Genomic DNA, 23,391 nt, shown 5'->3' on the forward strand with positions numbered 1-23,391 from the left:
TATATATATATATATATATATATATACACACACACATATACATACACATATACATACACACACACATACATTTGTGCAAGGCAGATATTTGTATTTGCAGAAATACAACTGCAGAGATGATATTCACTGTGTGAGCATAGGTACATATAACTTACAGTTGGAAAACAGCAGAGATTGAATTCACTGTGTAGATCTGGTAGCACTTGCAGTTGGTAGAAACAATAATTAAAGTTCCACAAGAACGTAGTAAACTGGAAAGACACGGGTGGGCAAATGCAGAGCATTAGACCAGAACGATGATACACATGGAACAGACCAGGCAGCAGTACTGAGAGAATCGGGAATCTTTGCGGCGGTTCAAATCCCGACAGCGGCTGCCTGACATGGGTGAAAATTCTGATCGTCCCCAGGTAAGTATTTACTAACCCAACCTCCCCCCCTAACCCTCCTTAGGGGTGCCTTACCCTAACCTTCACCACAGTGCTTACCCTAATCCCCCCTCTAACAGGGTATTCAATATGAAACGTTAACTTCACTGTCGAAGTTAACGTTTCATATCAGAGTTTTTTTCTGCGTTAAGGTATGGTGCGTGTAGTTACAAATTTTTCCTTAAAATAATTGTAAGACCCTCCTAAAGTTGTAAAAACATGGGGGACCACTATGGGTACTCCCGTTTTAGCCTTTAATTGAAAGTCGGGGATTTAAATAGCCGCAGCAGGTGTTTTTTTCCCGACATTGAATAAGTGATGCAGAAGAGCACTTAGGTTATTTTTTTCCTTTTTTTAAGTGGTCCCATCAAATTTGGGGTACATGACAATGGGTACTAGCATATTTTTAAGTCCCTAAAGTAATTTTTAAAAAATTCGGCATTTGTGCACCTGCCGCTATAATTCTATTCTAGAAAACATCTGCCGCATACTTGCAGAATAGCCCTGAACCTATTTCCCTATTGTTAAACAATTTTTTCCTATTTTTTTTTGTCACCCCAATTTTTAAAATAATTTTTTGGGGTGTCCCTATTTTTTTTTTTTTTTTTTAACTTTTTTTAACATAGTTCTTTTTTAAATGTCATTCCCAGGGGATAGCCTGCACCCCTAAACCCCAATTCTGCACTTTTTTTCGACACCTATTCAATGGTGAAAAGTTATCCACGTTTTTTATCAAAGACTTTTCAAAACTGCGATAAGTCTTTGAAATTGAATACGGTGTAAAAGTAAAACCTGCGATAATGACGTCATACCTCCGATATTAACGCAAAAACGATGTTATCGCACCCATATTGAATACCCCTGTTAGTGCCTAAACCTAAACCCCCCCTTCCCCTCCGCCTAAACCTAAGTCCCTGGGGGGGGATACCTAACCCTAACCCTCCCTCCCCCTAGCCTAACCCTAACCTCCCAGGGGGGTGCCTAACCCTAAGCCCCCCCCCGGGCGCCCTAAACATAACCCTCCCCCCACCGCGGCTGTCCACGGTCGGCATCACTTCGATCAGGATGCCGGGGACGCCGGTTTCCCAGCGTCGGTAAAATGACAGGCGTCTAGATTTAGATGCCTGTCATTTAACCCTCGCCGGGATAAAGCAGTCGGAAAGCCGCCGTTGGGATTACGTCCGCCGGCTTCCCGACTGCATACCGTACTGAAGTATAAGCTATCACCGGCGTGGAAGTGCAGCAATGCCTGGGTAATAACAAGAGTATGAACCAATTGCCAGATGAGGAGAGGACCAGCCCCTCTAATGATATGCCAATAGCAGCTGCGCAAAGGCACGTACAGCCAGACCCTGGCTGTCAAGTTACTTCAGAACCAGAGTGTCCTGCGGCCACCCGGCATCTCAGTCACTCAACAATTGGCGAGACCAGCGGCCCTTGCGGAAGTGTGATGCGGTGTCACACTGCGGTGTGATGCGGTGTCACACTGCCAGCACCAGCCGGAACCCGCTGAAGTGATGAGCCGCATTGGCGACTCATAATAAATGCTTTATATTCTGGGTCCTCCCATGAAGCATGAGACAAAGCTAATAAAATTACTGTAGATCCTGGTGTGTCAGTGCATTTTGGTGCTCTGTGGATTGATAGTAAGCGATTCATCAGGTATCTTGTCTCCTCACTGAATGGACACCGGGAAACTCCAATGTCTATTTTAAATCCTTTATGGATTGCCTGATTGAGGCTGTTGAACACACATATCAGCAGGTACACTGAGCTGAATCATCTTTCTCTTGTATTAACACATGCATGCATATTACTTTAAGATAAAGTCAACATTTTGAACAAGTTGACATTTTGTCAGTGTTGATATTACTGTGTCGACATTTTCAATGTTGACATTCTGACTACATACCATAACTAAATGCCCCGTGTCATTTTTAAATTCTCTAATCCAGAGGTCCCAAACTCGGTCCTCAAGGCACCTTAACAGTCTAGGTGCAACCTCCAGGTGCTGTGCATATAATACCACTTAGAAATAAAAACCTATGCAGCCTTATAACAGGCCTGCAGCCTTTCTTCACCACTTATGCAAAGGCGCGAAATAGCAGTTAAAGAGAGCATTTAAGTACCCCTAATACATTCAGCATGCCTATTCAGGGGTATCTAGAGTGATCCCCAATGTCAGTGCATCTTTTGGGGGGTGTCAGGCTGATTTCCCCAAATCTTACAGTACTTTTCGCATGTTACAGTTTCGCCGGCTCCCGTTTTCGCAGATTTCTAATTGAATAGGGCAAAAAGTAGACACGTGATCGATACTTTTTCGCATTGAAAACCCGCGACGTAGGCGAAAAGTCCAGAATGCGAAAAGTACGGGACTTTTTCGAAACTAATTGAGTTTTAAGGATGTCCATACTTGACCACAGGTGACTTAATTAGTACCTCAGTCAATTTGATTTAACCACCTGTGCTCAACCATGGATATCTCTAAAACCTCACATGTTGAGGTTCCTTGAGGACCGCGTTTGGGAACCTTTGCTCTAATTGATTTATCCTAATACATATGCAACAAGGAAATAAATTAGCTTAATTCTTCATTTCAGAGTAGTATATAGTAGAAGTGTTGCTAATGAAGGGCAAATGGCCACGATTAGAGTGTAACAAACATCATATAATCTACAAACACGGAAATGTATAATATATTTTATCAATGTATAAATAGGGATACATTAAAGTCATAATCTAAACCCACAGGTTTTAATGACTCATTTAATGCAACATGAATCCAATTCAACACTCCATTGTGTTTCGAGGCAAACATGACAAGGCACTGAAAGACTCTTATCCTTGTTTCGCACATGTTCTCAAGAGTTCTTTGGCCATTTGACCTACTGTAAACCACATTTGCAAGATAGAAAATAAACAACACCCATTGTAACACAGTTATAGAAACCTTGATTTGGAATTTCTCTCCTGTATTGAAACTTTGATTGTTTTGCTAAAGGGCAACGCACATTTCTTGGCACCCCATGATGACAATAGTGAGATTTCTAGCCAAGTGTGAATGACGTTTTTCTTCTCAAATATTTACTTGGGGAAAAATAAAACTAAAACAAAAAAATATGAGATATGGTAAGAACTTACCCTTGTTATCTCTATTTCTACGAAGTCCATAGGGTTCCACAGGATACCTTGGGGTATAGGCGATGGCGGCAGACATCCAGGCACCACAGAGTTAAATGTTCAGCCTCCCAGGATGCACTGGGGTCCCTCTCCTATACCCCGCCCCCGAGCCTCAGGCCACTCAGTTTCGTAACAAGCCATAGGCCGGAGCAGGAGCAAAAAAGAGAGAGAAGACAGTCTGGAACACACAAGAATCACATTCTCACCAGAAGGAGACGGAGAAACCGGTGACCAGATCAAGGCCCATCTGCAGTACAGGTGTGACAGGGCGGGAGTCCTGTGGAACCCTATGGACTTCGTAGAAATAGAGATAACAAGGGTAAGTTCTTACCATATCTCATATTTTCTACTTCAGGGTCCATAGGGTATCCACAGGATACCTTGGGGATGTCCCAAAGCAGTACCCTTTAAGGGTGGGGACGCTCCTGTGCTGTAAGGAGAATCCGCCGCCGAAAGGAAGCATCCTGAGAGGCGAAGGTATCAAAAGCATAATACCTTACCAAAAATATGGACAGATGACCACGTGGCTGCCAATCACCGCTGAAGCGCCACGTCGAGCTGTCCACGAAGGACCCACAGACCTAGTGGAAGAGCTTTAATAGAGGATGGAACAGGAAGACCTGTGAATCCATCCTGCCAAAGTTAGCGTAGTGGCAGGCCAACCCTTTTTATGGAAACCAGAAAGGACAAAACCGAGAGTCTGATTTCCTAAATGGACTGGTATGGTCAACTTAAATTCTTAGCGCCCGTACCACAGCCAAATAGGCCTCACCAGCTGACAGGACTGGGGAAGTAAAGGCAAGCACTGCCCTGTTCCTAGGAAAGATGAGAAAAAGGGAGGTCTACATGACAGAGCCTCCCATTCTGAGATCCTACTGGCCAAATTAAAAGCCAGAAGGAATACAGTCCTAGCCGTAAGCCATTTGAAATCCACTGAGCCCAGTGGATCAAATGGCGGTCCTCAGAGAGCCCTAAGGACCACAGCCAAATCCCAAGGAGCCACAGGTGGAACAAAGGGATGCTGAATATAACGTACACCCTGCACAAAGGTGCGGACATCAGGAAGAGTAGCAATCCTACACTGAAACCATACTAACAGGGCAGAAACCTGCACCTTGAGGTAAGCAAGGCGAAGACCGTTATCTAAGGCCACCTGTAGGAAAGCCAACCTCTGGATATTCGGAATACCCGAGGAGCCTAGCCTCTAGGGCGACACCTGAAAGAAAGTATACCATACCTAATGGTAAATTCTTGCAGATAAAGACTTCCGAGCTCTTAGCATGGACACAGCCCCTGCTAACTATAGAGCTGGAAAAAACTCCTAGACCTTAAGAGGGCAGTCTCCACCACAGACAACCCAGGTCTGGGTATCAGCCAGGATCCTGAGACAACAGGTCCGGGCGTAGAGGCAACAGCTTCGGAGTGTTAACTGAGAGGCTCCGAAGATCTGAGTAATAGTGCCATCTGGCCTACGCTGGAGCTATCAGCAGGAGCGTGCCTCCTTCTTGCCATTACTGGAGGAAGAAGGGATAACGGAGGGACGAGGTACACAATTTGGAAGGTCCACTGGACCGACCTACGTCTATCAGAAGAGTCTCATCTCTGAAAGGCTCCACTTGTTCACCAGAAGATTGAACACCTCCTGATAAAGAGGACATTTCCCTGAATGCACGTCTTGACGGCTGAGAAAGCCTGCTTTCCATCTGAGGATTCCTGAATGAACACTGCCGATAATGGCAGGGATATAGCCTTCCACCCAAGCCAGAATTCGCGACACCACTGTTAGTGTCGCCTGACTTCGGGAACCTACTAGGTGGTTTACATAAGCCATCATGATGGCGTTGTCAGACTGTACCTGCACGGTATTTCCGTGGAGGACCTGTCCTGCATGCTGGAGAACCCTGAATACTGCTCAGAGTTCTCATATGTTTATGGGAAGCGCAAAAACTACTGGTGTCCACCTGCCCTGGAACAAGTGTGGACCCGTCATGCTTCCCAGCCACGGATACTGGCGTCCGTCGTCAGAAGGACCCTGTCCGCAATCCCAAAGGGGGTGCCCCTTGTTTTTAGGTGAGCTTTCTGCAGCCACCAGGCCAGAGAGAGACAAACCTCCGGGGAAAGCCTATTGACTTTATCCTATGGGGCAACCCATCCCATCCGGAGAGGATCAAGTTCTTTAGAGTGAAGCTGGGTACTCTCCACCATGTCGAACAGCGACATCCTGGAACCCAGGAACCACATTGCCAAGTGAATAGACACTCGGCGACTCTGCAGGCAACTGCGTACCTTTGCCTGTAATGCAGAGATCTTTTCCTCAATCACAAAGATCCTCAGATGTTGGGATATGGAGCATCCTCTGTGAAGAATCAGAGAGGACCATTTCCAGTTTATCAGTCAGCCCTAACGTAGCAACACAGATATTGTCCGTTGCATATGGCACTGAAGTATCTCTGGAGACCGTGGTAACAACAGGAGGTCACTCGGATAGGGTAACAAGCGGACCCCCTGCATCCGCAGGTGGGCTGCCATAACTACCATGACCCTGGTAAACTGTGAGGCGCGGAGGCCAGACCAAGGGGCAATGCCAGAAACTGGGAATGCTTATCGACCACTGCAAACCTGAGGAAAACACTGGTGTGCTAAGAAAAGAGGGATATTCAGGTAGTCACCCTGAATATATCCAACGATACCACAAAATTCCCAGGCTCCATTGAATGATTGAATGCAGGGTCCCTCTCCCGAACCGAGGAACCCTTAAGAATTTGTTGAAGGATTCGAGGTTGAGAATGTCCTGGTAAGACCCATTGGGTGTCTGTACCAGAAAGAGGATGGAGTAATACCTCGTTCCCCTTTGGGGCAACAGAATAGGTACTATAACTCCTGCCTGGAGCATAGAGTGTAACACCCTCAAAAATTACAGGGCCTTGTCCTGAATTGACAGAAGACCTGTAACGAAAAACCTTCTGGGAGGCTTTTACCGGGAGGAAAGGACATACCTTCAAGAAAATACTTCTCTTACCCCATGGTGGTCAGACACCAGCACTGGGCGAACTGGAGAAGCCGGCCTCCAACTCTGGGGGCTCCCGAGAGGAGGCCCATCCCGTGAGGCTGAAGGCTTATATAGTCCAACTTGGGAGTAGGACGTCTTGTACTCCAAGCCTGTTCTTATGGCTGAGCAGATTTCCTGGCTACTGACTGTCTTGGAAAGCTGTATTTTAGACTTACCCTGTCCTCACAGGGCCGAAAAGACAAAGGCCCTCATTCAGAGCCGTACGCTCTGAGCAGAGCGCACGCTCTGAATGAGGGCCGGGCTCCATTTTCATGGAGCGTCCTCCTGGACGCTCGTATAGCTGTGGGTCACCACCCACAGGCTATACGAGCGTGCATTGTGATGGTCGCGATGGTCGAGACCATCGAATTTGCGAGCCGGAGCCTGCGGTTGAGGTTTTCAACCGCAAGCTCCGGAGTGATTTTGGCTCTATCACAGCCAAAATCACTCCCACTGACATCACTAGTGATGTCAGTGGGCCGGCTTCTGACGGGAGGCGTTCCCGTGGGAACGCCCCCGTCAGGGAGGCACGCCCTCCAAAGGGGGCGTGCTGTCAATCAACATTGACAGCACGCCCCCTTTGATCGGACACAACGAGCGAAGGACTTTCCTTCGCTCGTCGCGTCTGGCGCATGCGCACGACGGAGCTCCCTCCGTCGTGCGCATGCTCAGTCCATAACATCGACCCACTTGCGAGCGGACAGCCGCTCGCGAGTGGGTCTGAATCAGGCCCAAAGTCCCAGACCCTGATGGGACTGTAGCCGATGGCAGACACGCAGACGTAGCTGCTGCCTGCAGGGCCACAATTGCGTCCAGACGAGGGCCAAACAGGACTTGTCCCGTAAAAGGCAAAGCATTCCAAATGGAATCTGCGTCCGCTTTCCAAGAGCGCAACCACAGGGAGCGGCAAGCCGCTACTGCTGCCGAGGAGATTCTGGAAAGTAGGCTATATGTAAGACCGTCTCATTATGAACGTGGCAAAGTCTCTGAGAATTTGCCACTATCCACCTGCTCTGCTGGAGAGTCAGTGTGCAGAGATCCAGTTACCTACTCAGTGTTCCATGGCTCTGGCCCCCCAGCACACGGCCACAGCCGGCCTGGAAGCCCCTCCAGCAAGGGAATATTGGATTTTAGATATATTTGCACCTTGCAATCTGGAACCTCCTTCAAAGAGGACCTGTAGGGCATGGGCAACATAGCACTCCTCACTAGGCGTGTAACATGAGAATCTACCCGTAAAGGTAACTCCCATTCGGAAATGTAATTATCCGCAAAAGGGGTATGCAAAAGGTCAACCGTTTTTGAGGCTGGAACCGCTTACCCGGATTTTCCACGCCTCCTCTAAATGATCCACCTGACCAAATAGAGGAATTACAGTGGCAACACCCTTATCCTTAAAGAAGGCATATTTGGATTTAGCCACGGGGGATATGTAATAACCAAAGCCGCACGGACTGCCCGTAGAAGGCCAGGTATATAGACTTTAGACCCAGACTACGCCTCCTTTGCACTAAGGGGCTCGTGTCTGAAAAAGTCAATAATGTCACAGTCATCAGACGTCATGTCTTTACCCGTCTGAGACCCGAAAGGCCGTTTAGAAGGCCGAAATGGTGACTCCCCCTGTAAAACGTCCATCAGGTGCTATACCATTTGGACAATAAATTCACCCACACAGGCTCCTGCGAGACATGGGGGGGCGAAAAACAGGATACACTGGGGTACCATCAACTGTCCAGGGACCCCTGCATGTGATGAGACCACCACAGGCTGTGATAACCCCTTGGGGAAACGCAGGGGACGTTGCCCACAAAGGCTGTAAGCATTTTAGCCAGCCGAGGGCTGTCCCCTTTTTTGTGCAGGCACAGTGACAGAAATGGGGCGTGATATATAATACAACATGCCCTCCATAAACCCTCAGCGTCTACATATCCCTCCGCTAACTGCACATGATATCAGTACATTATAGCTGGAAGAGGATATCCTCGTTCACTTTCCGACATGAGGAGTGTGAACGGAGCGTATGTGACCTCCCACACAGAAAAACCACGTTTACTGTGAGGTAATAAACACCCTGCGACACCGCACCGCAAGGGCTGTAGCAGAAGAACAGGGATAGGAAAAGGCTGACAGTCAGAAATGAAAGTACAGGCAAACAGCGCTAGCATTTAAGTCACATACAATGCACAGATAACATCCTGCATTACAGGCACTGCGATCAACTACACAGACCAGAGCCTGGTAGGAAACAGTGCTGCATACACTGACCTTAATTGAAGTAGAGGTATGCGGGGGACCCGGACCGCAATGGCATCTGTATCAGCTTCCAGCAGCGTTTGCCATCCCCAGCACATGTAGTGAGAAAATGGCCACCGAGGAGCAGAGAGAAGGCAGGGCCCGGGGGAGGAGCGCTGACACAGCCCGCTTAGACTGCTGTGGAATGGCACTGTGCAGCGGGGGAGACGCCGGCTGTGAGACAGGGAAGGCGTTCTCCCCTGGCGTGCTATCAACCCCTGGGACGCCGCGCTGTACCGCACATGCTGCGGCCCGCTGTCCCTGGTGGTCTAGTGGAAGGCGCAGGATCAGTACCTGGCCCCACGCGCAGCCGGTCCCCAGGGAGCCCCCTGCCTGGGGACCAAACAGGACTGTGTTACCGGCGGGTGCCCACCGCGGGACCCCGCCGCTTACCTTGTTCCCCGTGCATCCGGCCACAGTCCAGGTAGCCGGGGATCACCGCTAGCTGTGACCCCAGCTACCTACCAGCATCCCTGGATCGGTACCGGCGTTCTGGTACCGGCAGGGTGTAGGAGTGACAGCATGGACATCAATACTGACTGTCCTATGCTGGAGCACTCTAGTTGTGCAGCCACAGCTGCGAAGAAATATTCAGGGGCCTTAAAAAGACCCCCCTCTGTACGGTGCGACTGGTCCGGCCAGGCACCTACGAAAACTGAGTGGCCTGAGGCTCGGGGGCGGGGTATAGGAGAGGGACCCCAGTGCTTCCTGGGAGGCTGAAAATTTAACTCTGTGGTGCCTGGATGTCTGCCGCCATCGCCTATACCCCAAGGTATCCTGTGGATACCCTATGGACCTTGAAGTAGAAACATGAATTATTAAAGACAGATAAAGAATTGTGAGAATATGTGGAGATTGGTGGTTGTTGTACATCTATGAAGGCTAATTTGGGGGAGCACTCTTAGGGGGTATATTTACTGTAGTGCAGATTTTTAGAAGTGGAGTTGTTGCCCATAGCTACCAATCGGATTCTACTTAACATTTATATGGCACCTTACAGAATAGCAAGGCTCTGATTGGTTGCTATGGGCAACATCTCCACTTCTAAAACCGGCACTTTAGTAAATATACCCCTTAGTGCAACCACCAATCTCAACAAATTCTCACAATATTTATCTATCTTTAATACTGTTTTTTCTTTAACAATTTTACAAACCTCATATTTCAAACTGCAATAGATTTCATAATCCTGATTAGAATGTAGTGGAACAATTGTTTTTTCTTCTGCGCATACGTCTAAATCTCAATGTGCATGTGTCCAGATAGCAAGCGACCAGAGTCGGTGATGAGATGCACAGTCTCAGAAATGTGCTAAAAATATATTGGCCGTTCCTGGGCAGTGACAGGGAGGTAGCTTAGCGGACACAGAGAGACAGTCCGTATTATGGGCATGCTATGGGAGAGACAGTCCGTATTATGGGCATGCTATGCGAGCGTCGTGGACGTGTCTCAGAGAGTGGTTGTGTCTCCCTATATATTTTTGTAAAGTGCGCAAGCGCCGGAGTAAAATTATTTTGGGTATCGGCTGGCGATATTGGTTCGGACGAATCTCAACCGGATCTCTCCGTCCGTGAAATGGGCAGCAACATTAACAAGCACACGAGATCTGTCCCGTGGGAGTGCCGGGGGTGTAGAGACCAGAGTTCCATGCTATTGTGAGGAGGGTGTATAGCGAAGGGACACGTTTTTGAGGGATCCCTTGCACCCAGCATGGGGCAGGTGTAAGTACCGATTCGAATGATGACTGTTGCAGCCGTAGATGGAAAAACAGTGGCCGGTGCGGCTTTCCACTTGAAGCTTTATGGATACTCACATTAGCATAAGGTAGTGCACCTGGTTGACGCCTCTGTCCACATTTGCATGTGACTCAGGATCAGGCCCAAGTACATACTAACATAGAGGATATAAAAGAGCATGTGTACAGAATGACAGATGGCTATGTCACTAAACATAAACGCAACTTACAGAGCAAGTACTACAATAATAATGAAGGAAATGCATATCCTACCTCCATTCAGCACAAGAGGGGATCACACTGGTAGGGGTATATTTACTAAAGTCTGGGTTGCCCATAGCAACCAATCCGATTCTCCTTATCATTTATCTAGCACCAGAAGATAATAGCTCCAATCTGATTGGTAGCTGTGCAAAACAATTCCACTTCTCAAAACCCACACTTAAGTAAATATACCCCGTAATGTTTGAGTATGATGTCCCTTAAACCTAACACACAAATGCAAACTTAGGTGCCATATTTCCCTGGCCTACTAGTTCCGGCATGCCTCGGCCACTTCTGGTTGGTAGATAAAGATGGGATCCTTATTGCCAATTTGTGATCAAATATGGTTAGAAGGAATCGGTATGTTATACCGCCGGATGTCAACCCGGTGGATGAAATACCAACGCTGGAAGTCTGGCAGATGAATATCCCGACAGGGGAGGTAAGTAGGCCATCCCTATCCCTCTCCCCCCATAACCCTAGCCCTCCCTTAGGAGTGCCTAAACCTAAACCTAACCGCCCCATCCCCTAGCCTAATCCTAACCCTAACCCTCCCAGGTGGGTGCCTAACCCAAAGTCCCCCCGGGAAACCCTAAACCTAACCCCCCCCGGGCTATCTCCTATCATTAGTCCCATGCCGGGATTTCACTGTCGGGAAGCCGTTGGTCGGCATTTCGACCACTGTATTCATGACTACATACCGGATAGAATTGGTGATAACTAAGCAATAACTTTTCGGAGCATCTCTCAGCTTTGGCAGTATGAATAGCGTCCATGTACTGTCAGACAAAAGGACTTTGAAGTCACATTGTGAACAGAGCGCTGTAAACATGAGAACCACAGAAACCTGAGGATGCAGCGCTGACTTTATAAAAAATATGAAACATTTTTTTTTCTTTTACATATTTCCAGCTGAAATGTTTCCACTGCTTATTATGTAAATGGAGAATAACTTGAGAAAGAGCACTCAACAGAATTCATTTTCATCACCAGACAATAGAAGGCACCAGGGAGAAAGAATGCTACTATGTGGCACAGAGCCATGCTGCCATCCCACTATGTACTGAACAGCAGTTTCCCGCTAGGTATAGATATCAAAGGCCAGTTTGGTGACTGAGCAGACCTGCTGCCACTGCTGCACTCACGCTCCCTACTTGACATGTGAACCCTGGAGAGCAACCTGTCAGGGCAGCAGCAGAACGCCAGATACGTTTACCAGAGGAATGTCAGCTGTCAGAAGGGAAGGAACAGACGTCTCTTTCAGAGCAGCAAATGTACACAAGTGCAGCCACAGAACAGAGGTTTATTAGTCACAGAGCACTACTGGCCAACCTGGCTGTGACATACAACGGTAATGTGACACTATGGAGGAATACACACTGCTTTCATAATGTGCACCTGTACATACTGTAACAGGAAACGTGTGCACTCCTGCAGACAGAGAGTGAATACGTTTCCTGTTACAGCCCTCCAGAGGACCAGGCTAATCATACACGTTTTCTCTGGCTTTATATATTAAGGCTTCTATAATGATCACAGACAGTTTCGGGCGATGAGCAGATGCAATGAGGCTTATATTTTCGGAGAGAAGTAAATCCTCAGTGAAATGTCAAGTAAATCAGGAGCACGTTCCGATGATACAATCTTTGCAGTTCAGAACTGTGGGCCTAATTCAGCTGCGTTCGCAAATGCAACTACATACGCAGATCGGGTGATTGTTCGCCACTGCACATGCATATAAGCCGCACTGCGCGTGCGCTGCGATCGCAATGCGATTAGGCAAGCACAAAGAAATCCATCGCAAAGTGAGCGACAGGCTGCGAGTGCTTGGGGGTGGTGACAGGGGAGTGGTCAGAAAAACGCAGGCGTCTGTCCGTTTGAACGCTATTGCACGGACAGCTTGAGTACTCACTGTGTGCGACGAGACTTGCAGTTTCTGCGGCTGATCAGACCTGGTGTAAATGTTGCGTGACATGCCGATGTGCGATGATGGTACCGATGTATACGCAGGACTGCGAGGTATTACGAATGTGAGAAAGCAGCAGTGGGCATCTCTGTGCTGGATGAGCTGTGGCAGGCATTAGCATATTTTCGCAGCTGTGGTCCGTGCGAAGTTGCAGCTGCGTAAGCAATAGCTATCCTTCCTGAATCAGGCCCTGCATTTGCATTCTGTGGAAACCTATTAATAAGACTTGTTGTTCTGCCGTGTGTTTGGAATAGGACTAGGAACACTTAAGTACAAAAGGGGAGAAGCCAGCCTTCTACATAATGGAGAAATCAACCATAGCAACAAATCAGCTTTTACCTATCATTTTCATTGTTTGATTTAACTAAATTGTCTGAACAACAGTTTATGTCTGTTTTCCGGCATTTGGGAGCAAATGGTCGATTGTCATTTGCTCCTGGACATTACCAGATTTTCCTTCCAAGCAGCCACGTTAGACAGATAAACTTATATAGTATGCACCTAGCTTTATATGGCATCAGCCATTGCAATCTGATATTTTCTGTACGTAGGCGTGATCACCTGAAGTGGTTATGAAAGGTCACAGAGAAGGTCATGTTCCTCACCAAGGCTGACCAAGTTAGTAGCTCATAAGTGAAAGCTACAGTATAGGCTCAATATAGTGGGAAACGGTCTAGAAATATGTTCACCTTGGGGGGCGGCAGTTAAGAAAGACACAGGAAAATGGGCTGAAAAATGGTAAATCCTATGTTTGCCAATAAAATCAAAGATCTATTACTCAAAGGTTAGAAGTCACCACCGCAGGCTGGGATGTATTGCTACAATAAATACTGAAAGCAGTTTAGCTGGTGAAATGGATCAGTTGCAATAACTGTAACTTGTGTGATTGCTGGAGATGCAGACTCCGGGGTAGACGCACATTGCAGACTCCTCCTGCCTCATGACAATAAATTAGATTGCTAGGTAACTGCTCAGGTCTGACTCACAGCTTGGTACAGTATATGGTCAGTCACAAATGAAATGTTGTTACAGTGAGGTAATGATGAGTTTTCAAGGACAAAGAAGAAAAAAGGTTTAGTTATAAGAAATGATTGTAGGTCAGCAGAGCTTTCACCTAAATTACATATATACAGGTAAACAGTCAGTATGTCAACATTGAGAATGTCGACATGGTTGAAATGTCGACAGTGAAAATGTCGACATAGCCATTATGTTGACATTGCGAATGTCAACAGTACATGCAAGTGTTAAGCTGGGCACACACCTGAACGACGCGCTAATCATTCGACGGTCCTTCCGATGGTTCGATCGTGTCCCGGCGTACACTCTGCGCAACCATTGTGAAAGACAACTGTGTGTACTCACATCGCACAGTCCCATTTGTGGTACAGCACATCAGATGGGACGTCGCGATGAACGATGTGTACAAATAACAGATTGGGAGTACACACTACATAGGGGGCGTACAGAGTATTACATTATTACCCGACAAACACAATATTGACACGACTACCATTTAAAGGACAGACTAGATGGGCCAAGAGGCTCTTATCTGCTGCCAAATGCTATGTTTCTATGTCGACACAACGTCCATGTCAAATTCAGATCTAGTCGACATTGTGGTGCCAGCATTCTGAATGTCGACATGATGTACCTCAACCCTCAACACACATAAATACAATGATGGTTTAAGTATTCCAACAGTGGGTAGAGTGTTAATGACTTCCCCAAATTCTGATCAGAGATTATATTTGTGAGAAAAATCAACATTTATCTTCCTGTTTTGTTTCTTGCTATACAATAATGTCATAAGACCAGAATATTATTCTTTAATTATAACAACATTGAAGACCTAAAACGGCTTGAACTCAATCTGTCCTCACGTGGCTGTGGCAGGTTTTCAGTTTTCCTGGCAACGGTCTAAAAAGTGCATTTGTTCTGATAAGTAGATAGTTTAATGCAAGGACATAATTCAACACATGGAATTAGGAAAGCATGGGTATATGTTAACATTTTGTACTTTGTGGTTTTTGTAAAAAGCTGTGGTTTCTTTTTGTACTCTTATAGCCTTAAAAATATTCTAAAATATCATGTTGTAGTTTTAAGTAGTGTATTAATGTTTTAACATTGCCATATTAATACTTTGTAATACTACACTTATATTGCTTTAATTAGTTCTAGAGCTCAGTGCTTTCATCTTGCACAAAGGACTGTTACTCCCCAATGTTAACTGTTAAGAAACTATAGCATTTGACATTCTGGTCTCTAAGCAACTTGAAAATTCATAAACTTTGCCAGATTTGATTACACTGGTTTGGATTAGCAGGGATACATAAAAACCTGGATCCTCACAGGAAATTTCAGACCTATATTTAATCCATATTAAAATCCCACTCTCTCCCCATGATTATTCCAATATAGTACCTTTTTGGCTATACTAACCTTCAGGGGCCAAAAGTATGATGCCTGGAGGTCGTTGATGGGGGAGAGAAGGCACTTTGCAGCATTAGGCCCCACCACTGCAGCATACAGTAATGCCACAAATCACAGCATAGTACCACCAGGCGGGAGGATGGGGCTCCAATCTGGGTACTCAGAAACCCCCTCTGTGTGTGCCACTCTTTAATCTTACTTTATACCTCACCTTAGACACATTTTTAGAAGTATCATCATCTTGGTTGTAGTTTTCTGGATTACTCTTCATTACACCACAATATTGATTTATCTGACAAAAACTCATTTATAGGGTCACATGGGTATGTAATCCCAGCAGTCAGGATGCCTACTGTCAATATACCGACAGCGGCATCCCGATGCTCAGGATCCAAACAAGGGTCGGGTAAGTATACTTACCCTCCTCCCCCATTTTCCCCCTAACCCTCTATTTGTACATACTAACACTAACTCTCCTCCTACCCTAGCCTAACCGTCCCCGTTAGTGCCTAAACCTAACCCACCCCGGGGGCAGAGGTGCAGTGTGTAGCCAGGGTGCCCGGAGCACGTGTGTGTTTTGGCACCCCCCCTTCAAGTGTTCCAGGGAGGAGACAGGTCCATATGGGATTAAAGTAAAGAAAAGTAAAAATAAAGATATGGGGCAGAATCAAGTGGAGGGCTAAATATATTCCACCTTCCACCCTGTCTCTCCATCCTTCTGCCCCAGCTTTCCAGCCTCCTTCTGTATCACTCCTGTAGCAGTACCCCTTATGCAGGGCCCTCTGTAGTAGTGCCCATATGCAGTGCCCCCTGTAGTGGTGCCCATATACAGTGCCCCTGTAGTTGTGCCCCAGCAGTTCTGCCCCTTAAAGTAGTGCCCCCCAGTGCTTACCTGATCCATCGTGGCCGTCGTCCGGGCTGTCGTTCCTGCTGCCGCGCTGACTGGATCTAACTATATCCAGCAGGCGCGGCCATGCAGGCTCCTCTGCGCACGGGTGACGTCATGACATCACCTACGCATGGCATCACTGGGAAAGCTGGCCTCTGAAGCAAACGCGGCTTCCTTAGCCTCCGATCACTTCAGAGGCCAGCGTTCACAGTTGCAGTGGGGAAGCAACGGCCCCGTAGCCCCCCAAGCCGCTGCGGGTGCCATTGTTACACCACTGCCCTGTTTTCTGCCCCTCTAACCCCCGGTGCCCCCTACGCACAAGGTACAAGATGGAGGTGCCTCTGATGCTGGCACCCGGCAGGCTGTCAGCTTAGTCAACTGCCGGTTAGACTCTGGCAAGCCAGCAGTCACAGCGCGGTCCACTAGAACCGCCCTCCCTACGCCCTTGCCTGGGTGTACCTAACCCTAACCTCCCCCTCACCTAGCCTAACCTCCCTGTCACGCCTAAACCTAACCCTCCCCCGGTGGCTAAGTCCAAGGCAGCCCCGCTATACTTTTGTTTGACATCCTGGCTGTCGGGATTCCGGCATCGGGATATCATCTCCTGTTGGTATTCCGGCGCCAGTCTTCTAGCCAAATAGGGCACCAGGATTTTTTCAGCCGGGATGGCGCACGTCGGTATTATAACTACATCCCAGTCAGATGCATATGTTGTAGGTTCTTTTTTTCGATTTTATTGTAATTGTAAAATAGAGCAAGTAAAGGCCCCCATACATCAGCAATCGATTGTGGTAATTCTGCAATTTGCAATCGATTGTGTATAAAAATCTTCAAAGATCGCAGTTTGCAACCAAAAAGTGATTGGAATTGTTAAATCAGATTGTCCAACATGTTAGATTTCACAGATCGATTGGGGCTGTAAATTGCTAGTATATGCAGACCATTACTAGTAAGATGATGGGCCTTTCAAGAATGGCAGAACTGTGTTTGCTGCAATCAATCTGCAAATCACTGAAAAAGATCTGTAATGTATGGGCGCAGATTGCTAGTTTGGGAAATTCTAAAATCGGGCAATAAATCTTCAAATTGTTCAATTGTGGGTTTCAGATTGCTGATGTATGGGGGCCTTTACTGTGCGTCTTGGTAAAGCCATGCTGCACTGCAGGTGGGGCAGATGTAAAATGTGCAGAGAGATTTAGATATGGGAGGGCGGTGTCCAAACTGACATCTAAATTTCAGTGTAACAATAAAGTTGTGCAGCACGTGTGGGCTACATGCAAAAGCAGCCAGTATTTATCCCACATGCAAAAACAATGTATTTGAACCCCTTGCATTGCAACATGGTTTGTACAGGTGCACAGTAATGCTGGCCATACACCTGCACGACCAGCATAATTTCAGGTTCACATACGATTCCCCGAAGCTCCCTGGCAGTCCCGGCGGCACGATTTGATATTTTGCACTGCACATGATCTGTCGTACGATCGCTCGTGTGCCTCACACGCTCATCAGGGAAGAGTCATTGAAATGACATGAATGGACGCACGATGCATCCCATGCACGGTACAATCTGCACACGATGCAATGGACAATATGGGCTGCACATCTGATCATACGATCCATTTTAGGAGCTGCGTGAGCGCGCATCGGATCATATCCTACTCCAAAAACACACGATTTCTATACGATTCATCGTAAGACTCGTCGAAAATCGGGAAATCGGCCTGAAATCGTGCAGGTGTATGGCTAGCATTACTTGCTATTTCTTACTCTATTCCCAACTCTGAATCAGGCCCTATATGTACAGGAATATGTAAATGCTGTGCCTGACTAGGCAGGTGCTGTGGTCACCCAATCAGTTGAACACATCCAGTGCTGGCAGGTTTCAATCTCTCTCCTCACAGAGATGCATCTAGATGTAAACATTTATACTCACACAAGCTCGCAAACAGCATGCTCAGAATAATTATGAGGTAACACTTTGGATACTAGTGGATGGCGCTAACTTAACTAGATGTGGGAAGAGGTACCAAGTGTAATGGGTAGTGAGAATTCTTATAAACTAAGCAACCCCCTTAAGGAACACCTCTACACCTTATAAGTTCTTGCAGCAAACGGATATTATACGTGCTTTTCCCTAAGGGGCAAATTTATTAATACATGCAGCCAGCCCCCAAGCTTCCTTATCACTGCAATTTGCGGCAATAAGGAATTCTTATGCACCTAAATGTAGTATTACTGAGTTGCCAAAACAGGGGCTCTGAGAGACAAGTAAAAGTAAAGTAATCGCTTTCCGATGCTTGGTAAATCTGAGAGCTTGGTAGCTCCCATAGAAACTTATGGGGGCTGAGGTTGCTGTTGAAAATGGAGGGACCACAGCAGATATGGAGGAACACTGGGGGAAGCTGTAACTTTTAAAAATAGTGATGAACCTTCCAAAGGTCTTCTGATTGGCATCTTTAAACATCCTTTGTGTTAGGTCTTCAATACCTTGCTCCATATCTGGGGGACCTGCTCTCGGTTCTTAGAGAAAAACATAAATCTTTAACTACAGTATTCCACTATTATATTCTTGCTACAAGGATACTCTACCTATACCCAATTTATGCTCAGTCAAGAAAATGTGTGTCCTTTTCCTCACACTAGTCATTGTTTGGCCTTCTTGTCTCTTTCCTCCCTATGATCTATTTTGCTTTCTCTACTTCCCTTCATAACTTTCCGTCCAACTGTAGTGTCATTCAGTACATTGCAAAGAATTGGAATAGACAAGGGTCAAAACGGGCAGGGGGAGAAGCATCCATCTTGCCAGCTGGACATACCTATTATAGACAAATCCAGAGAATGGTTTGTTTCCATGTACAGTGTGAGGTGGGCTCACTGAAACTTATCTCATAATAAACAGTACAAAAGAATGGAAGCCACGAGAGAAGGCAAAACACAAAGTGTTTATCAATGTAAGTCCAATAAAGCTTGAAAACAACCAAGCAAAGAGGGTTAAATGTAACATAATGAAAGCGATGCTCTGAAAACACTTGCTAATTAGCAGTGGAAAGTCATTATCAGACTGTTCAATCAGAGTTATATCTTCATGCATTAAGGATGCAGTAGTCCCACACAGTGAAGTGTCATCTGCGACAGCTGTTAATGTGCTTTGAAATTAGTATTACTTCTCTAGTATTAGCATTTTTGTATAAAGGTTAATTATGCAATCTTCCGCCAAAATATGTCCTCACTGTTCGATCTGGTTTCGTTTGGTCATGAAAAGTCTGAATTTCTACAATAATTTTCCACTTGTGGTGTTCAACTGGTACAATGGGTCACTCACGATGCATATACAGAGGACGGTTATTGGGCGCACGAGATTTCACGGCCAAAGAAGTTGTGATGTTTGGGCAGTGTTGCCAATAACAGGAACTTGTCTGACATAATTCCCTGTGTGTGGCCAGCTGTACCCCAAACTTGTAGGTAGACGGCTCTCTGCTTTGGAATTAAGCTGAGCTCTAACTATTGTTCTTGAAAATTGGGAAAATGTTAATGAAATGTGGCCTTGAAATGAACCAAACCATTTAGTGGACACTGATCAAAAATTCCCAGCTGCATGAGGCAAAATCAAAGGGTTTTAAGGCTTAAACTTTAAGCCATAGTCTAGAATAGCCAACCAATGCGAGAACCAGCAATTCTCTTTACAGCAAGGTCTATTTGTGAAGGATGAACTGAAGAAAAGCAGCTTAATTTGGAAAATGCTAAAGTTTTTGTCACTGGGTAAAACTATAGTAACTCCAGTTGCGGAGTGATCTAATGAATAGTCAGTGACATTGTCAGTAAAGGGAATGTTCTCAATGAATTCTCCATGATTAGTTTTTCTACATGGATTCTCCTATTAGACTGCTGCATAAAAACAAAAATGGTCACAATCTTTACGAATGCAGGCAGTGGAAACTAGATCATTACCATGCAAGATAGATAGTCATTTGCCGGTCAAGAACATATTTGTAAGGAACCCAAAGCTCTTTGTATTATACTAGAATTTGCTTGAATTTGCATTAACCTGGCAGCACTTGACACTACAGATCAATAATTTTCTTTTAGCTGCTTCAATCAAAATAAGATATCATAAAATGTATCAAACAAATATGGATGTAAGTCGCAAAAAATATAGATTTTTAAACCAGAGCAACAAGACACCCCAAGATGGGATACAGAGAAACCCTTTCTCAGACCACTGCCAGGGAGAGTGCACCCCAACAGCCGCACAACTTAGAAAATCTTTGTTTTGTGTTTTATACGCAACATCTCTGGCTCAGAACTTTCTTTCCTTTCTGCAGCATACTAGTTTTCTGGTTTTGAAACATATAAAATGTGTTATTATACATGACAGATGTTCTGCAAAATTTTAGACTAGGTTTTAAATTGTGATGAGTCATCTGTTCTTGAGTTTTAAATGACAAGCTATCATTAGGACGACCATCACTATGCAGAACTGAACCATAAAGATATTTATGATCTCACGTGTAAAGCTGGGTACACACTTGCCTATGTGTGTACCCAGCGATGCGACGCCAGACCCCACGATGGACGACCCGCGGGAGTGAGCATGGTCGCGCATAGTGGGTACATACTGGCCGATGTGGACGATAAGTCAGCCCGATCCGCGCGATCAGGCGACATATCGTCTAGTGTGTACCCATCTTAAGTATTATAGTGTACTGAAGATCGACAATGTTGAGGAGAGTGATCTGCAACATCTCTTCGAAGGTGCCTCATCCCCACAGTAACAGAGATGTGCTACTGCACATGCGGACCAATGCGCCTACTGCACATGTGCACCATATTACTGTACATCTTCTTACTCCATCCTCTGGACAGTAAGGATTTGCACCAGAGTGTCATCGGAGGAAGACTGACACATAACTGGTGCCACAAATATGTTTACTGGTAGATATTTTCTAGGGGCTGCAGCCACCCCAGTAAAATCCGCTACTTCAGTGAGCCAGTTGCAGTCTGTGACTTCCCATTGGAAGTGCTACCTGTCAGTCACACAAAGGACAGGCAGTCTCAGGGGGAGGTGTTTTCTACCCCTGGTACTGCCAGTCCAGGCTGCGATTAGCAGAGAGTGTGCTTCCACTGGGAAACCACATCTGTAAACCAATGCCTGGTTAAGCTATTCAATTTGTGGAGTAACCTACATCACACATCGCAGACATCTATCAACATAGGTCCAGCCAACAGACAAAACAAGGCTATAAGCTCACATGCAGCAACTATGTTACCATGTAGGTTTTTATCTTTAAAATACATTAGTCAATATTCGATTGTGTTCCCTATATTGCAGTGTACACAATGAATACTAAGAAAATTGAGTTTCTGCATTTTCCTCTATTTTATTGCTTTATAGTTTGCAGCCAATCACGCTCCCCCAAAACCTTGCACAGCAGTTAGGTCTCACTAAAGATCATTTGCAACCAAAGACTTGATTTATAACACTGAACTACACTATAGCAGCCAGTTCTATACATCTATGCTAGAGTTATTTTGAAATGCACTATTTCCATATGAAATAAGTCCAAGATTATTTACATTCAGATACTTCACGGGAGAGAGAGGTTATCAAAACTACTAAAGAGGACAAAACTGAGGTGTTGATCATAGCAACTAATTAGTGCTCACTTACCTCCTTGTCTGTCTGTTATACCCAGTCTTGTTTTATTATTTTCCTATTACTGTTTTGTTCCCAATTGTAAAGCTCAGCAGAATATGCTGGTGCTATATTAGTGTAAATAAAATAATAATAAGTTAGGTGTTTAGTATTTAGCCATTTAATGGCAAAACAAGTATGTCCATTTAACATAATGTGGACCATACATCTACAACCCAGATTCCCAGTTCTGCCAATCTGATCAGCGGCAACCAACGATCAGGGAAATTCAACATGTTAAAGATCCCCAACTTGCCCATTCCGACCAATGGGGGAATTGAGATTGTTGAACATTTTGAATATCCCCGATTCTCCACACTGGCCGTGGTAGAACGGGGAATTGCCATGATAGCAGCTAGATGTATGGGCCCCTTAAGTTATGATTTTGGTATTAATGTCAATTTAGTGTTTAAATAACCCAACTATAATTGCCATTTCTCAATATAGTATTATAATGTACCACTATATTTCTACCTGTTTACTATCTAAAACATATGCATGGTGAGTAATGCTCCTCCATTGAAACAGGACACAATATATTTCTAGAACCCAACAGGACCGTTTGCTAGGTGAAATGTATGCAATTCTCTAGCCTACCTTCTTCCTCGTCAATTGATGCTGGAATGTCTCTATTTGAGCTGAAAATCCTAGAGAGGCCACTGGAAAGAGAAGAAAATAATCCACGATGAAAGAATCCACGAGATCCAGAATCCACAGAATGCATTCGCCTGACGGAAGAATGGTCATGGTGGCTTCTCCATGATGCAGGACCAGATGGTTCAGATGATGACCTTTCAAAAGTAACCCTTCTCGCTCGCTGACCTAAAGGTTCTGCACTTCCGTTTATTTCCTGAGACCATCCTAAGCCCAGAGTCTCTTTGTCAACATGGACTCCACGTGCACAGACAAAATCAGTATGATGCTTATCTCGGCGAAGATCTGGACGATAGTTTGATGGTTCCCCATAATCTGCTCTGGTGTCGATTCTATTAACAGACTGACTTCTCCGGCTTGCAATGCTTTTTCCAAAAAAAGAACGTCCGAAAAATGACCGCTTACCCTTTACACGGTAACGCCACCGATAGTTAAGTAACCCACCCTTTTCTTCCTTGACGTCAACTCCAACTGGTGCCGACATGGATCTTGCAATCACAGGATGTGGCTGGGTCTGTTCTCTAAGCCTACTTATACGCTCCATACTAGTAAATACATATATTACTGTAAAAATGCCTCTTCAGTAACCAGTGTGTCACTTACTAAAAGTCCTAAGTAAATTGAAATCCATTTTACTGCATATATCTATCAATTTAGGAGAGATAGTAGAATTGTTCTATGCAACAATCGTCTGCCTTGAACCCACGCCGTTTACTCTCACTGGTGAAACACCAGCCTCTATAAGGACCTTCACTTCCTGAGAAAACCTTTTCTGCTAAAGGTCTGCAGGAAATGACTACAAAGTA

The 23,391-nt window shown here is 45.6% G+C and overlaps 1 protein-coding gene across 1 annotated transcript in view; it reads right to left on the reverse strand.

Moving 5' to 3' along the window:
* The window catches only part of RASAL2 (RAS protein activator like 2), a 231,640-nt gene extending 208,511 nt beyond the window's left edge, over nt 1-23,129 (reverse strand). The window contains 1 exon segment of the mRNA XM_088447240.1: nt 22,529-23,129. Within this exon segment, the coding sequence (XP_088303366.1) occupies nt 22,529-23,129 (601 nt within the window).
* Between the last annotated feature and the right edge of the window lie 262 nt (nt 23,130-23,391).

The sequence above is a fragment of the Taudactylus pleione genome, unplaced genomic scaffold, assembly GCF_031769625.1.
Source record: "Taudactylus pleione unplaced genomic scaffold, aTauple2 ptg000423l, whole genome shotgun sequence".
Classification (NCBI taxonomy): domain Eukaryota; kingdom Metazoa; phylum Chordata; class Amphibia; order Anura; family Myobatrachidae; genus Taudactylus; species Taudactylus pleione.